This window comes from Nomascus leucogenys, chromosome 10 (assembly GCF_006542625.1).
Source record: "Nomascus leucogenys isolate Asia chromosome 10, Asia_NLE_v1, whole genome shotgun sequence".
NCBI lineage: Eukaryota > Metazoa > Chordata > Mammalia > Primates > Hylobatidae > Nomascus > Nomascus leucogenys.
In genome coordinates, this window is record NC_044390.1 from 23,836,976 (window position 1) to 23,853,367 (window position 16,392).

The 16,392-nt window shown below is 34.7% G+C and overlaps 1 protein-coding gene across 22 annotated transcripts in view; it reads left to right on the forward strand.

The window, feature by feature from the left end:
* The window catches only part of PPFIA2 (PTPRF interacting protein alpha 2), a 510,037-nt gene that overhangs the window by 152,793 nt on the left and 340,852 nt on the right, over window positions 1–16,392 (forward strand). For 4 of the 22 annotated variants that reach the window (XM_030819914.1, XM_030819915.1, XM_003259603.3 and 1 more), the window contains exon 1: window positions 9,398–9,931. The exons of the other annotated variants lie outside the window; for them this stretch is intronic. In XM_030819914.1, coding sequence (XP_030675774.1) covers window positions 9,851–9,931 — 81 coding nt within the window. In that variant the 5' untranslated portion in view covers window positions 9,398–9,850. Of the gene's footprint in view, window positions 1–9,397; window positions 9,932–16,392 lie in introns of those variants that run through there. 22 annotated transcript variants of the gene reach the window in all.

The window sequence follows — 16,392 nt, forward strand, 5'->3', positions numbered from 1 at the left end:
GATCTTCAACGAGGCTGACAATAGCAAGCCATGAGGAGGTGACTCCATATTCAATTAATGGTGCTGGGATAACGGGCTAGCCACATGTAAAAGATTGAAACTGGGCCCCTACCTCCCACCTTATATAAAAATTAACTAGAGATGGATTAAAGGTTTAAATGTAAGACATCAAACTGTAGAAATCCTGAAAGAAAACCCAAGAAATACCATTCTCAACATCAACATTGGCAAATAATTTTTTGCCAAGTCCCCAAAAGCAATTATAACAAAAGCAAAAATGGACAAATGGTACCTAATTAAACTAAAGAGCTTCTGCACAGTGAAATAAACTATCAACAAAGTAAACAGACAACCTACAGAATGGGAGGAAATATTTGTGAACTATGTGTCTGGCAAAGGTCTAATATGCAGAATCTTTAAGGAACTTAAACAAATCAACAAGCAAAAAACAAATAACCTCATTAAAAATGGGCAAAGGAAATGACCAGATACTTTTCAAAGGAAGACATACAAGTGGCCAGCAAACATAAAAAATACTGAACATCACTAATCATCAGAGAATTGCAAATGAAAACCACAATGAGATACTATCTCACACCAGGCAAAATGGCTATTACTACAAAGTCAGGAAACAATAGATGCTGGTGATGCTGTGTATAAAGAGAATGCTTATACACTATTGGTGGGAATGTAAATGAGTTCAGCCACTGTGAAAAGCAGTTTGGAGGTATTTCAAATAACTTAAAACAGAGCTACAATTCAACCCAGCCATCCCATTCCTGGGTATATACTCAAAGGAAAATCAATCATTATACCAAAAAGTTACATGGACTCATATGTTCAGTGTCATTCTATTCACAATGGCAAAGACATGGAGTCAACCTGGGTGCCCATCAATGGTGGACTGGATAGAGAAAATGTGCTTCATATACACTATGGAATACTATGCAGCCATATAAAAATAATTAATCTTGTCCTTTGCAGAACATAGATGGAGCTGGAGGCCGTAATCTTAAGTGAATTAGCACACAAATAGAAAACCAAATACTGCATTTTCTCACTTACAAGTGGGAGCTAAGCATTGAGTACACAGGGACATCAACACAGGAGCAGTTGACACTGTAGACTACTATAGTGGGAAGGGATGGAGTGTAGCGTGGCTTGAAAAACTGCTTATTGGCTATTATGCTCACTACCTGGGTGCAATACACTCATGTAATAAATCTGCATATGTACCCCCTGAATCTGAAATAAAAGTTGAGAAAATGAATCATAGAGTAAACTTAGGGTTTTGGCTATATGCAAAGGGTCATTTTTGCTACATATTGTAGAACTCATGATATAAAGCTAAGGGTACAGATACTGTTAGAAGTGGATAAATATGAAGATAGATTAAATAGAGATATAGAGATTATAGACAGATGACATAGATAGATAGATAGATAGATAGATAGATAGATAGATAGATAGATGGATGATAGATAGATAGCTGGATGGATAGATAGATAGACAGACAGACAGGCTAGTGATATTACATACTTAACTAGCGTTCATATGTTATCCATATAAATTTACTAGGATGTATTGTCCATCTGGGCTGCAAATTTCATTCCATATGGCATGAATTTTAACTGAATGTTTGCTTGGAAAATGCTTTGTTATCCTGTAGTGCTACCATGCAAAATGTAATATCTATTTCCTCCCTTCGCCTCCTCTCTCCTCTCCCTTTTCTCTCTCATCTTCATCTTTCCCATTTACCTACTTTCATCTTTCTCTCTCTTTCACCACTATGTTCTTCTCGTCTTTCTTCCCCCCATTGTTCTTTCAGTTTGACCATTTTCCCCTGACCATTTATCAGAAATTAACAGAAAATAAGCAGTCTTTTCAGTGTATTTATTTAAATCCCCAAATTCTTATCATTTTAGCAAAATTTTGAGCTTTACCCACAAATGAATGAAAGATAGCCTATGTTGAATTGCTGGTCTTAAAACCGAATATATCTCACAACTGTTTCTTAAAACAAAATTATCCAGGGTTATAAAAATATGTGAGTTGAATCTCCTGATATAAAAGCATAGGCTCTAAGAATTTTTTGAACATTGATTAACACCAAGCTGATAACATGCATTTCAGATGGCATAGGAGTAATTGTTCCTAAGGGCACAAGGGTGTATTAGATAATTTATTGGGGTCTTCTCTTAATTCTATTAAGAGCAAATGTCTGGCTTCTGGATTTTTAATTTACTCCGTTTTAAGTTAAGTATAGTTTAGTCATACTTTTACTGTTTCATTTTCAATTCCTTTCTGTAAAAATTCAGGTGGTTGGGATAGCTAATTTTAAATTTCCTGAAGCTCAACTTCATAATTTACCTCTCTTGGAAAAGACACATCTTAAGAAATTTTTGGTAGTGGTTTGTCTGTAGCAATTAAAATGGGTATGTTATTTACCCTTCACGTAAGGTGGTAGCCATTGCCTGAAAACCAATGATTGATAACATAAGCACATTAAATTTTATTTGAGGTGTGATATTGTAATATATATATAATTTTCAATTGAAATAGTTTTATGATAAATTGAAAGCAATCAAACTAAGAATGAAGTTTCTTCACAACCAAAAATAATCTTGGAAAGCTATTTGGCAAACTAAAGAAAGATGTTAAAATATACTAACCAAAAGTGTGAAAATGTGACTCAACATTTCATATCTTTTTTTTCCAAACAGCAATGTTCTAATTTTATTTGATTTTATAGGAAAAGGATGATGACCAGATTAAGCGTCTTTACTAATTTTACTTGAAAAAACTGTTTGTAAATACAAACACACACCTAGCACAGTTACCTCTTATGTCCTGAAATGCTTTCAGCCATATTTTCCCAACCATTCCATGCCATTTCATTTTGTTTCAAACATTGATTCTCTTTTTGGAAAGCCTTTAACCTCCTGCTTTTGCCATGGTCACCCTGACATATGCCTGGAGTTCAGTGGTTTCCAGATGAACTCAGTATACATTACATCAAGTCAATGGTTAGCATTTGTCAAGCTACATTGCAGGTGTTTTGCTACTTAACTACCTCTCCTTAGCTGGTATCTCTCCCACAAAACTTAAAGTTCCTGAAGCACTGATATTGTATCTGGTAATCCTGTCCCCAAAGCCTGGAAACAATACCAGGCAAATTTAAGGCATTTGGTAATTAGTCTTTGATTAATGCATAGTTGAATAAATAAATAAACGAATAAATGTGGAAGAGAAAGGAAAACAGTAAGGGACAGGTGTAATGGACAGGGCTTTTTTTTTTTTTTAGTCAGAATAGTGATTCTGTCCTTGAAAAAAGGTATTCTACTTTCTTAAATATCAATGTTTTCATATGTAAAATCAACATATTACCCAGGTCAAATGACAGTGTATGGCTCAAATTAAATGCCATGTGTCCATGTCTGACACATAAGTACTGAATGTTAGTTCTTTTTTCCTTTCTAGATTTTCAGGTAATGTAGCCCATGAAGTCACCCTAATTAATAAGCCTAAATTAATGTCCACATTTGTTTATATTCTTTAGAACGGATTTGATATATATAATGCTCTTAAAGTAATTTTTCAAAAGGTGTATCTGTTTTGTTCCTCCAATGTAATAAAAGCTCCTCAAATGTAAACATACTTTTGTGTTTACCATGAGTACGAAGGCCATGGTAAACACAAGACCAAGTTCTGGTTTACCAAGAACAGACTTTGTGTCTATTGTCTGAAATAATGATTGATCGTTCTTCTTTTCCCCTCAAATATGTGCCAGTTATACTATAAATTATCCACTATATGTGATTAACAGCCATAGCTCTCTAGGGATAACTGTACTGTTTTATTTTTTAAAAAATATATTATTTAACAAAACACATTTAAAATCAATTTTGCTAAATGTAAATATCAAAAACTATAATTTTAAAATGAATGAATAAAACTACATATATATAAATTACATGTTTGAATTGATTGACATATTTTCGTTTTTCTAAGTAACTATTCCAGTGAATGGTTTGAGAAAGTCCACATTTCCAGAACTTTTATGGTGACAGCTTTCTCTTTAATTACCAATTCATTTAAAAAAATTTAATAAAATCTTAAACACAAACTTATGAGGAAAGAATTAGTTTTTTAATTGAGTAACTGAACATAGTTTGTAAACACTGTATTTACTTATTATTTTATTCTTGTGAAATTTGGAACTTCCTGAAACCCATTACATCAAATAGCACTAGCAATTTGGAGAATATGATTGCTTTGGAGAATGTATTCTTTGTATTTTTCATGTAAATAAAGGTGAAGAAAAGGCTGGGTGCGGTGGCTCATGACCAACAATTTGGGAGGCTGACGCAGTAGGATCTCTTGAGGCCAGGAGTTTGAGACCAGCCTAGGCAACATAGCAAGACCCTGTCTCTATAAAAAATAAAATAAAATAAGTAGCCAGGTGTGGTGGCACACTCCTGTAGTCCCAGCTACTAGGGACACCGTGGATCACTTGACCCAGGAGTTCAATGCTGCAATGAGCTGTGCTCCTATCACTGCACTCCAGCCTGGGCGACAAGAGCAAGACCCTCCCTCTCTCTCTCTCTAAAAAAAAAAAGATGAAACAGAGAATAGAGACAAATTAGGGTCTCACTAGCTTAATTTTATTTAAATGTTACAGAAGACTTTGAGTGAGGCAATATTATCCCCATTTCATAAGTGAGGAGATTGAGGCTTATTAAGGAACAATGAACTCAGCGTGGTCACTGAATTTTTCCTTTACATTCTGAGCATATGCTGAAGTTTTGAATTTCTAATAAGATTATAGCCAAGCTGATTTTTAATTTTTGATTACATTGATTAGAAATGATGTTTAAAGCAATTACTTAGCCATATTGTGTAAGCAGCGCATTCATTGAGTCAACATTTATCAACCACCTGAAACGTGTTTGATTGTAGGGATAGATGTTTGATAATTATTTAAAATTAAGGTATGAAGACTGTCCAAGAAATACAAGGACATGGGTATTTGCAAGGGATTCATTTTCTTCTTCTATATGTACCCTTTTCTAAAATTTATTATTCTGAGAACAGTGCCGCAATTAAGGAGTTCTGTCTGCATTTAAATCAATCTTCTCTTTCAGAGTGTATATTTCTCATGAATCTTAACTGTGTCACATTACCCCAGGGTCTCAAAACTTCAAGGACCAAAATAAGAAACCACTCAAATTATAGATTTAGGTGTTAGGAAAGTGAATGACTTTAATAGCTACATAACAAATCTTTTTTGAAAGCCAGATGTTTTCTGGTTGTTAGCTTTCAACAAAATTGGAGGTTGATTTAATCAAGGTATTTAATGATTATTATAAAATACATTTTTATTCTGTATATATGCAGAAGAAGTTAGAAAATTTGAGTAATATTGCTGATAAAAACCATAACAACAACACAACCTTTTTTATTTTCCATCTACTTACTTCTGGGAACAGAGTTTCTCAACAATAAATCTACAAAACTGAAAATTAGGACTCTGTCTAATTCTAATAGGATGTTTGAATTGAAACATAAGCTATTTTAAAAAAGATAAAACTCCAGTTGTATCATACAAACATACATTTTTTGTATTATCCAGACATAATATTGTATTTTCTATGTTTATCAGCATTTTAATATATTTATTCTGTTCCGGTTCATTGTATGGTAATAATATTTGTGAATGCTACTCATTTCAAGAGATAAGATTTAACACTTACAACCATGTAGTCATTTAAAATTTAAAAAGAAAAATATTTTAAGTGTATATATTTTTGCAGCAACAAAATATAATATTACTGATAAAATACTTTTTAAGGCACACAATATAGAAAGATAGTACAATATAGTAAAATAAAATTATGTGCAGGAGAAAAGGAAAACAGTTGAAGGAATAGAAAGGATGGTATAAAATTTCAATTTTTAAGAGCTCTTTAGTTTTTTAATAGTAGATGGGGATTAAATTGCTAGATCATCTTTATTCCATTTGATGCATTTAAATGAGTATCATCTGTCAATACCTACAAAGTACTGTAATTTAAATCTCTGAAAATATTTAAATTTTGACAAAGAGAGGCTTCATAGTTTTTCAAACTGTATGCACCTAAGGGTACAAACCAACCAGGTTTGGAAAGTACAGTACTAGATGAAATGTTGGGCATGGAACTTAGCACAGCTCTGAGCCTGCTCCAAGACTGTTCAGTTCCTGCCCATCAGGACTTCTTAGGCCTCACTGAATGGGGCTTCCCTACAGAAAAAAAAATGTGTCAAATGTCCCTGACTAAATTTAATACTTATTATTTCCTTTAGGCAGTTAACATGAGTTAAAGGGACATGTTTTTTAGGGAGACAGACACTTCTCCATCCTTCAGCAACTCCAACTCTCATGGCTTTCAGAATGAGAATGATGGGACCATACCTTGCTATATAAGCTTTGGTCTCAACCACAATGGACAAGGAATAATTCTACATCTTGGCAATTTTTAGACCTGGACAACACCTCCCCTATTGCTACCAGGCAGAAGAGAAAATTGAGTTGTTTCCAAATAGACATTCAGAATTATGAGATAACATTATTATCAAAATAATTATAGGAAAAAAATGTTCTGGAAAAATTATATACTTTGGCAATTTCAGTAGTGTTTAGAATAAAGCATTGTACTTAAAATAATTATATATTAGTAGTACTATTTCTCCCTCTTCCCTCTTTTAACATTAACCTATACTATTTTCCTCTCCTCCCCCACCAAAGAAATATGAAAAAGAAAGTGTATTCTTATTGGCTGGAAAGCTTCATAATTCCCAACTAAAATACAATAGTTTTCTGGCTGATGCAAATGCAGACAATACATGAGATTATATTAAGAATATGTGATATTTTACCAAAAACATTTGATTTATGAGTTCCTCTACAATAACAAGGGATCTGGTGAATTTTCTGACCTCAGTTGTGTTAGACCCAGTTTACAGGCAAACATAAAAGTACATGGAGTTTATATTTGCATGGTAAAAATCTATTTGACAAACATTTTTTTTTCTTAAAACTTGGCTCTTAAACCTTGAGGTTTTTGTTTGAGAGATTATTTCTACTCATAGCTCTGTGGGGAACGTGAGTTACATGGCCTTGCTAACCATAAGAGGAAGTAAGATCCTAACACATATCTAGAATATTTCACATATATAACTTATTTCCACAGCCAGTAAATCTATATAGTCATTTTAAAAATTTGATGATCATTTGAATAAATCCCATGTGGACTAAGATATCAGAAGGGAAAAATAATTAATTTGAAAAAATTGAATAATATAGCTGCTTAAAAATTACTGGAAAATAAAGCATAATTTTTCAAGTTTACTCACAATAATAATTAGAGTTATAGTTAAGGAAATAAATAGTTTCAGCAAATCGGAAGTGGTTTATGCAAGCAAAAACCATTTTTAAAAAATAATCATTGAGTGCTCTAAAAACGAAAGGATGGGAACATGTCAAGGGACACAAGAGACAACCTGAAATAAAGGAGCTACCAATGATTAAAGCTGGAAAAATATGAAAAACAAATTCAATTATGTAATATTAAATTTCAAACCAGAGTGTAAAGTAAATATACATGAGTCTATACTGTTATAAGTAAATAACTGAAAAAGTAAATAATTGAAGGAAAAGAGGCCAGCCATTGCAGAAGAAATCTATTTAATATATGTAGGTACTCTGTCTTCCAGGGGGCCAAGCTTAATTTCCGCCATTTCTTACCACCCCTGTTGAGGGTATACTACTTTCCAAACAACAGAGTATGGGAAAGGAAAAATAGTAACTTTATAGTAGAGAAACCAGGCAAAAACTTTGTTTGTCAAATGACAAAGGTTGACATCATTAATAATGTTATGTGGATGTCATGTACCACTACTATGATGTGATTGCGGACACTTCACCTCTGTGGTGTGCTTAATCATTCATAGCCCAGTGTAATCAGGATGAAAACAGGCAAACATGTATGATTTCATGGGATTAGGGGATATTCTATGGTACATTTGGCCAATTCTTCTCCAGACCATCAAGGTCATGAGAAACAAAGAAAAGCTGTCACACACCAAAAGAAACTGGAGATACATGACAACTAAGTAAATATGGTATCCTGAATTTGAACCTAAAATACAAAGAGCACATTAATGGCAATACTAGTAAAATCCAAGTAAGGTATTGAGTTTAGTCAATAATAATACACTAACATCAGTTTCTTAGTTTTGACAAGTGTCCCGTAGTTAATGTAAGGTAACAGTTAGAAAAACTGAATGAAGGATATACAGGAATTCTCTGTACTTTCTTTGCAGATTTTCTATAAATCAGATTTTATTAAAATAATTTTCTGGTTTATTTAGCAGTTTGCTAGTTAAATGATTACCTACACACTTCATTTATCAGAATGTAGGAGTCCCATCTAAAGAATTGAGGATCACTTTTCTGCATCCTTTCCATTGATGTTATAAACTCCATGCATAATTGGAGAATCAGAAATACTAATGAATAATAATTTAGGTTGTAAGTGTAAATCATCATCCTTTACAGCATTCAGGTTTAAAGTAGGTGGTTTTCATTATGTATGACTATGTCATCTTAGATACATTCACAAAGACACCACTTTTGGCTTATTCTGTTTCCTATCCTACTGAAGTCTCCACATTTGAACCATGTGTGTAAATGGAACATTTATTTTTACCTCTAAAAGTTGTCAAGTCATCTGAATATGATCTTTTATACAAATTGAAGAATTTGTTAAAGATATACAAAAAGAACATATTTTGCAACAAAACCTACGTGTTTGCATTCAATATTTTTGGATTTTTGAGTTGAAAATCTTCATGTGTATTAAATATTTTTTATTAATTATTGTGTGCATATATGTATATGAAATAAGATTGTGATTATTTAAAACAAATATGTGGTACTTTTTGAAGCACTGATTGTCAAACATAATGATTTTTTAGCTAAGATGGGGGAAATGAGATCATAATAATTACATTCGTATTCATGATATTCTATAGCAGTTCAGAAAAGTGGAAAATATTTGGTACATTTTATTTGATAGTACTCCTAGTATATACAGTCTTACTGAATTGTATGCAATTGCCTCTCAATGTCCGGGCCAGCTGTAACAGCTGTAATATACTTTGATATATAAATTATAAAAGAACTCCCTTTAAAAAAAAAAAGGCTCTGTAAAAAAAAAAAATCACATCTTGTTGAAAAGTCTGGGAGTGACTAAAAGATTTAGAAAGATACAGAAATAAGAGTGATAAAACAGCAATTTGTTACTAAATAGAGCTTTCAACAGCATATGAAACATGCTTCAGGTTAGTCAGAAGAGGTCCTCTGAATACACTGTGCATGCTTCCCTAAAATGAAACTGTATGTTATTGGTTAACCAGGATATTTAGCATAATCACTCTGCTAGACTGTGGTGGAGGGAGGTGATTATCGCTGAGAACAGATGGGCAGGTCCACAGCATTGCCAGATTCTCCACAAGCTCCATTTATCGTTGGTTCTTGCTTTTTTCCTTCTGTGTTTTTAATTTTTTAAAAAAACATTGTATGTTCTAGAGAACTAGCTTCACAAAAGGTCGGTGGCTGATGATCTTTCAGCTAAGATTTCAAATGTAGAAGAACGATTCAAAATGCTATCACTGTGTATCTAAGAAGGATGGGGCAGATTTCATTTTACCCTCTAGTCTCCCTCAATGCATGCACGGATTTATCTGTACGCTAAGCTCTCTGCTCTGCATCTGTAGCTCCTTGTGGATTATATTGTCTCAGTGATCAGAAATGATTTTCTCGGATATGAACACCGTTTCTGGCTCCCCTAAAGTGCATCCTCCTAATGGGACCCGGTTTTACACTTTTCAAGTAAGTGTGCTTTAAATGGCTTCACTACTTAGTAAGTTAATGTATTGTCAAACTTTTAACAAAGTGCTATATAAAGGAAGAAAGACTTAAAAAGGGTGGAAGTATTGAAGAAAATGTATGGAATGAATAATGTGCATGTCAGTTTAATCTACTTTAAACTGTGGGTATAGGATGGCAGTAGGAGTCTCTGTGAATTAAAAAAAAAATAGTGAAAACAATTTTCCACAGGAACCTTAAATCTGCTACAGTGTCATCCTTGAAGGTTTATGAGATGTGTTGTGTCTCCTGATATTGTTATTTATGGTTATAATATGATAAGCATTGTAGAGTTACTTTCCTTGTGCATCGCAGAAAGAGTAAGATTAAAACACATTTTATGAACTTTGCAAACTAAGTCCTCTTGGCTTAGAAAAATATTTTGCATTTAATATACACAGTTTAACGTAATTCCCATTATTTAATTTTCTTATGTGTATAACTTAAGGACAATAAACAATACAGGAGGTTTAAGAACCAAGTTTAGTATGCTTTCCAATTTGAAATAGAGTAGAAACTCATTAAGATGGAAGATTTTCTGTGTTATAGAAAAGTCAAAATGATTTATAATATAAATGTGAGTTCCAAAGCTGTTACCTCCTAAATGTATTTCAATTGCCTGTGAATAAATCAGCCATCAGTCTAGAAAATGGCTAGGTGTAAACTAGATCAGATTCTATCTTCTTTTAATCTTCAAATTATGCCTTTCATTACTAAGATTTACTTTGTAATTCAGTCATATCATCATTATATGAAAAGGGAACATGAAATTATTTTCCTCATATATTTTACATTATGGAAACATAAACAGCCTGACATTTAATTATTTTGGCTGTATAATTATACCATACTTGGAAAAAATAAGTGTAATGGCGTAGAGAATTAATATAATAGTCAAAATCTTTAAAGGGATCTCTAAATAAATGTACATCTGAATTATAAGTCTCTTGCCTTTGCAAACTGTAGGCAGTAGATATAATTATTCTTTCTCTCTCCCCTTCCTATACTTCTATTTTTAATTCTGTTGCCTCTTCTGTTTTACACTGATGTCTACTGATAGTGCAAGTCTGTGGTTTTACAAAATATATTCTCTTCCCACTGGTGATCTGCTTATTGTGGCAGTGATTCAAAATGCAAGTGCCCTGGGGCTGTTGTACAGAATTATTACTTTTTTTTCTCCTCTGTACACTGAGATATGAACACCTCTTACAATATCCTGCAGCTGGCTCTTTGGGTGGCATTTGACATTAGGTATTCTACTTCAGTCTCTTAAAGTTTAAGGGTCAGTTCATACCATATGCTCGGTCATGACAGAGGCTTTTTACAATTCTTTCAGTAAAGATCTTGCTGACACCTTTCTTGGCAGGTGACTTTCTTTGAAAACAGACTGCAACAATTTTTACCTACCCCTTTTTGTTGATAATAACATATTCTTGTAAAAACCGTAGGAATTAAGATAAGATATAAATTTTACCAAACATAAACTCTGTTCTTCTACATTTTTAATTTCCTAAAATATTTGATCCTGAGGTCTATAACAGACAATATGTGTTTAAGTTTTGATGTTTATCTTTTTGTTGCTATTGTTGTTTGTTTTTGCCTTTGGTGGAAGAAAGAAAGAAAGATGGTTTTTAAAGCACAAAGATTAAGGTATATAATAGTCAACTCTTGGCTTTGTTTTTCCAAAAGAAAGAATTAAATGATTATTACAATTATACTGAATGATTATTAGAATTATGTATTGATTATAAAGAGTTAAATGATTTTCTTACTATATACATCAACCCATATTGAGGCAGCATATTTTCTTTGGTTGAAATGCTATAAAAACAAATGAGATGCTGTAAAGTAACAGACCATTTGTCAAAAACTGTATCTTGAGAAAATGATTAAATTTTCAAAAATGGTTGTCATTATGAAATGGCGCAAATGTACTTCTAAAATGATTCTGCATCAAGGAGTTGGGATTTTAATGCTTACTTCCTTAAAATAATTCTAGCACAGGAGTTAACATATGCAAATATATTTAAGAGAGCTTAGCATGAATAATACTGTGTTTTAGCTCCATATTCTCATTAAACATCCAAACTATCCTGTCATTTTTTTCTGACATGGTATGCTATCACATTTTAAGAGTAAGATTTAGAATGTATTTGACCTAAGTAGTTCAAAGGTGAAAAGGCAACAAATAAGAATTTGAAGGATATTCTTAGTACAAGACTTTGCTCTTCATTGCATCTTTAATTTAGACAAACACATTCATACTTCTATGCAAACGCATATGCCTTTTTTAATAGAATATGTAACACTTAATTTAAGCTAATTCCCTTAAGTGTGAATCATCAGTTTTATATTACTGTGAATATACTTGTGCCTGCAGTTTTTTACTCAGAGGTGCCTCGACCCTGGATGATGCCGGCACTCAATTTGCACTGTATGTCTAATGAATGACTTCTCATCAAAAGTCAAGTTCTAGAGTGTAGTTTCTAAAATGCCCTTTAATTGACAAAAGTTAAAATTAAGAGCTACTAGAGGAAAATAATATTTGCAGTATTCTTATGCATTAGAAGTGTCAATTTGTAGGACTCAAATATATACAAATGGAAAACCTACTTTAAAACAAACATATATATATATATATATGTTTGTTTGTTTAAAGTATATATATATAAACACAGTGAATTTTGTTACCTTTGTGTCCATAAAAATGATATCTCAACATGATTCTACATTTGTTCTTTCATAGCTTTATCTTTGTAAATAATACCATCTATTTGCTCTAATAACCCTACTGAGTGGTTAGTCATGACTTAATGTGTTCCTCCTCCCGGATGTCCTGGGCACCACCATGGCTCCCCTCATTTCCTAGAAATTAAATACTTTCACCCACCTGTTTTCAAACCATATCTGCCCAGTCCTAAACTTTCATGGGAGTTTGTCAGTACTTGCTAGCAACAGTACGGAAAAGAATTTTTTTTTTTATTTTTTATTTTTGGACAGCATCTTGCTCTGTTGCCCACGCTGGAGTGCAGTGGCCCAATAAAGGCTCACTGCAGCCTCAGCCTCCCAGGCTCAAGCGATCCTCCCACCTTAGCCCCACAAGTAGCTGGGACTATAGGCACACACCACCACACACAGTTACTTTTTTAATGCTTTGTATAGATGGAAGTCTCACTATATTTTCCAGGGTCTTGAACTCCTGGGCTCAAGCAATCCTCCAACATTGGCCTCCCAAAGTGCTGGGATTACAGGAGTGAGCCACCCCACCAGGCCAAGAAACAATTCTTTTGAGGCTCACAAAGTTTCTCTATTCTACATTTACATTTTTTATTCATGGGTTCTCTGTGAAAACTTTCATAAATAACAACAAACAGTGTGTTACTATCACATACAAAACAAAACGAAGTTTGCAACCCATTTCTTCAAACCAAAGGAATAATTTCTTATAGAAGACATTTTGTCTCTTGGGCCCATAGAATAATTATTTCTGTTTAAGATATATATATATATATATATATTTAGCCATTGCATCCTAGCATTAATAACATTATCTGTCAGAACTATGTGTAGAAGTGGCTAACTCTACATACCTACTGAAAACGAGAAAGAAGCTTTGCTACAGGTTTGGAAACATAGTAACCTCCTGCTTCCAAGCTTAAAATATTTCTCTTCTCCAAGCATTTTGGCACCAGACACTGGTTTTGTGGAAGACAGTTTTTCCATGAACTTGAGAGGGGGAGGAGAAGGGACGGTTTCAGGATGAAACCTCATCAACTCATCAAGCATGAGATTTCTGTAAGGCAGGTGCAACATAGATCCCTCACATGCATGGTTCACGATAGGGTTCACACTCCTATGAGAATCTAATGCCACCGCTCATCTGACAGGAGGCAGAGCTCAGGCGGTAATGTGAGTAATGGGAAGCAGCTGTAAATACAGATGAAGCTTTGCTCACTTGCCCACTGCTCACCTCCTGCTCTGCAGCCTGGTTCCTAACAGGCCACGGACCAGTACCAGCAGTTGGGATCACTGCCTTAAAAGAAATTATCTTCCCAGCTTGGCATAAAAAAGACCTTCCTGGTATGGGACAGACACTCTACTTTCTTTCCTAGAAAGTTGTTTGCATGCTTTTCTGCGTGATTGTCTTTGCCTCTTCACTCAAAGTGCCCACTGGAAAATTTTTCTTAAAGACTTATCTCAAATGCTACCTCCTCCATGAAGCCTTCACCCATTCCTGTACACTGTATTAAATGCCTTTTGTAAAAACTCCTCTTTATTTGTTCATACTGCTACCAAAGCAAATTTTATGCTTTGTTATAATCCCCAAGACCATTTTATTAAGCTATGCTCCTCATACATGGAGACCGATAATATTTCTGTAAGGTGGAAAATACATTTCAAAAATAAATGATTTCCCTATTAAAATTTAACACAGTAAGCAACAAATTATTTTTCTTTTAACTATATAGGCAGTTAGTGAGACATAACTATTTATTAATAGGGACAGTATCTAAAGACGTATATATGTAAATTTGCTTGGGTCACACAAAGTAAGATTATTAAAAATATGTAACAGATACGAGTGACCAAGGAAAATTTTTAATTTTATTGTTTTTTAATATTTCTATGGTAGCTAACCAAAGTCTTTTTGAGGATTTTTAATACCTCTTTACAATTTTTATTAATTGGGGTTTTTCTTATTTTACCAAGAGAACTTTAAATTTTTCTTTGTATATAGTCTCATGCTTGGCAGATAGGATTAGCACCTGAAATAGGAGACTAATATGTAAACTGAAAATCTCAATTGCATGAAGAAATTTTATTCAAAAAGATACTTAGCTGGGCATGGTGGCTCATGCCTGTACTCAGTACTTTGCGAGGCTGAGGCAAGTGGATCTCCTGAGCTCAGGAATTCAAGACCAGCTTAGGCAACACAGAGAAACCCCATCTCTATCAAAAATACAAAAAAATTAGCTGGGCATGGTGGTACACTTCTGTGGTCAGAGCTACTCGGGAGACTGAGGTGGGAGGATCACTTGAGCCTGGGATGCAGAGGTTGCAGTGAACCAAAATCACACCAGTGAATTCCAACCTGGGTGACAGAGTGATACCCTGTGTATTAGTTCGTTTTCATGCTGCTGAAAAAGATATACCTAAGACTTGGAAGAAAAAGAGGTTTAGTAGACTTACAGTTCTCTGTGACTGAGGAGGCCTCACAATCATGGTGGAAGGCAAAGAGGAGCAAGTCATGTCTTAAGTGGATGGCAATAGGCAAAGAGAGAGCTTGTGCTCTTCTTTTTAAAACTGTCAGATCTCATGAGACTCATTCACTATCATGAGAATAATAAAGGAAAAACCCACCACCATAATTCAACCACACCCCACTGGGTTCCTTCCACAAGATGTAGGAAGTGTGGGAGTTACAATTAAAGATGAGATTTGGATGGAGACAGAATCAAACCATATTTTTCCACCCCAGACCCATCCCAAATCTCATGTTCTTACATTTTAAAACCAATCATGCCTTCCCAACAGTCCCCCAAAGTCTTAACTCATTTCAGCATTAACTCCAAAGTCCACAGTCCAAAGTCTCATCTGAGACAAGGCAAGTTTCTTCCACCTAGGAGCCTGTAAAGTCCAAAGCAAGTTGCATACTTCCTAAATATCATGGGGGCACAGGCATTGGGTTAATACAGCCATTCCAAATGGGAGAAATTGGCCAAAACAAAGGGACTACAGGCCCCATGCAAGTCTGAAATCCAGCAGGGCAGTCAAATCTTAAAGCTCCAAAATGATCTCCTTTGACTTCATGTCTCAAATCCATTCATGCTGATGCAAGAGGTGGGTTCCCATGGTCGTGGGCAGTTCTGCCCCTATGGCTTTCCAGGTACAGCCTCCTTCCTGGCTACTTTCATGGGCCAGTGTTGAGTGCCTGTGGCTTTTCCAGGTGTACAGTGCAAGGTGTCAGTGGATCTACCATTCTGGGGTCTGGAGGAAAGCAATGGTGGTTCCCCAGTAGAGACTGACCCCACATTTTTTTCTACACTGCCCTAGCAGAGGTTCTCCATGAGGACCCCACCCCTGCAGAAAACTTCTGCCTGGGCATCCAGGCATTTCCATATATCCTGTGAAATCTAGGCAGAAGGCCCCAAACCTCAATTCTTGACTTCTGTGCACCTGCAGGCTCAACAGCATGTGGAAGCTGCCAAGGCTTCGGGCTTCCACGCTCTGAAGCAACAACCTGAGCTGAACTTTGGCCCTTTTAATCACAGCTGGTGCAGCTGGGACGTAGGGCACCAAGTCCCTAGACTGCATGTAGCAGAAGGACCCTGGGCCCGGCCCATGAAAACACCTTTTCCTCCTCTACCTCTGGGCCTGTGATGAGAGGGGCTGCCACAAAGGTCTCTGACATGCCCTGGAGACAT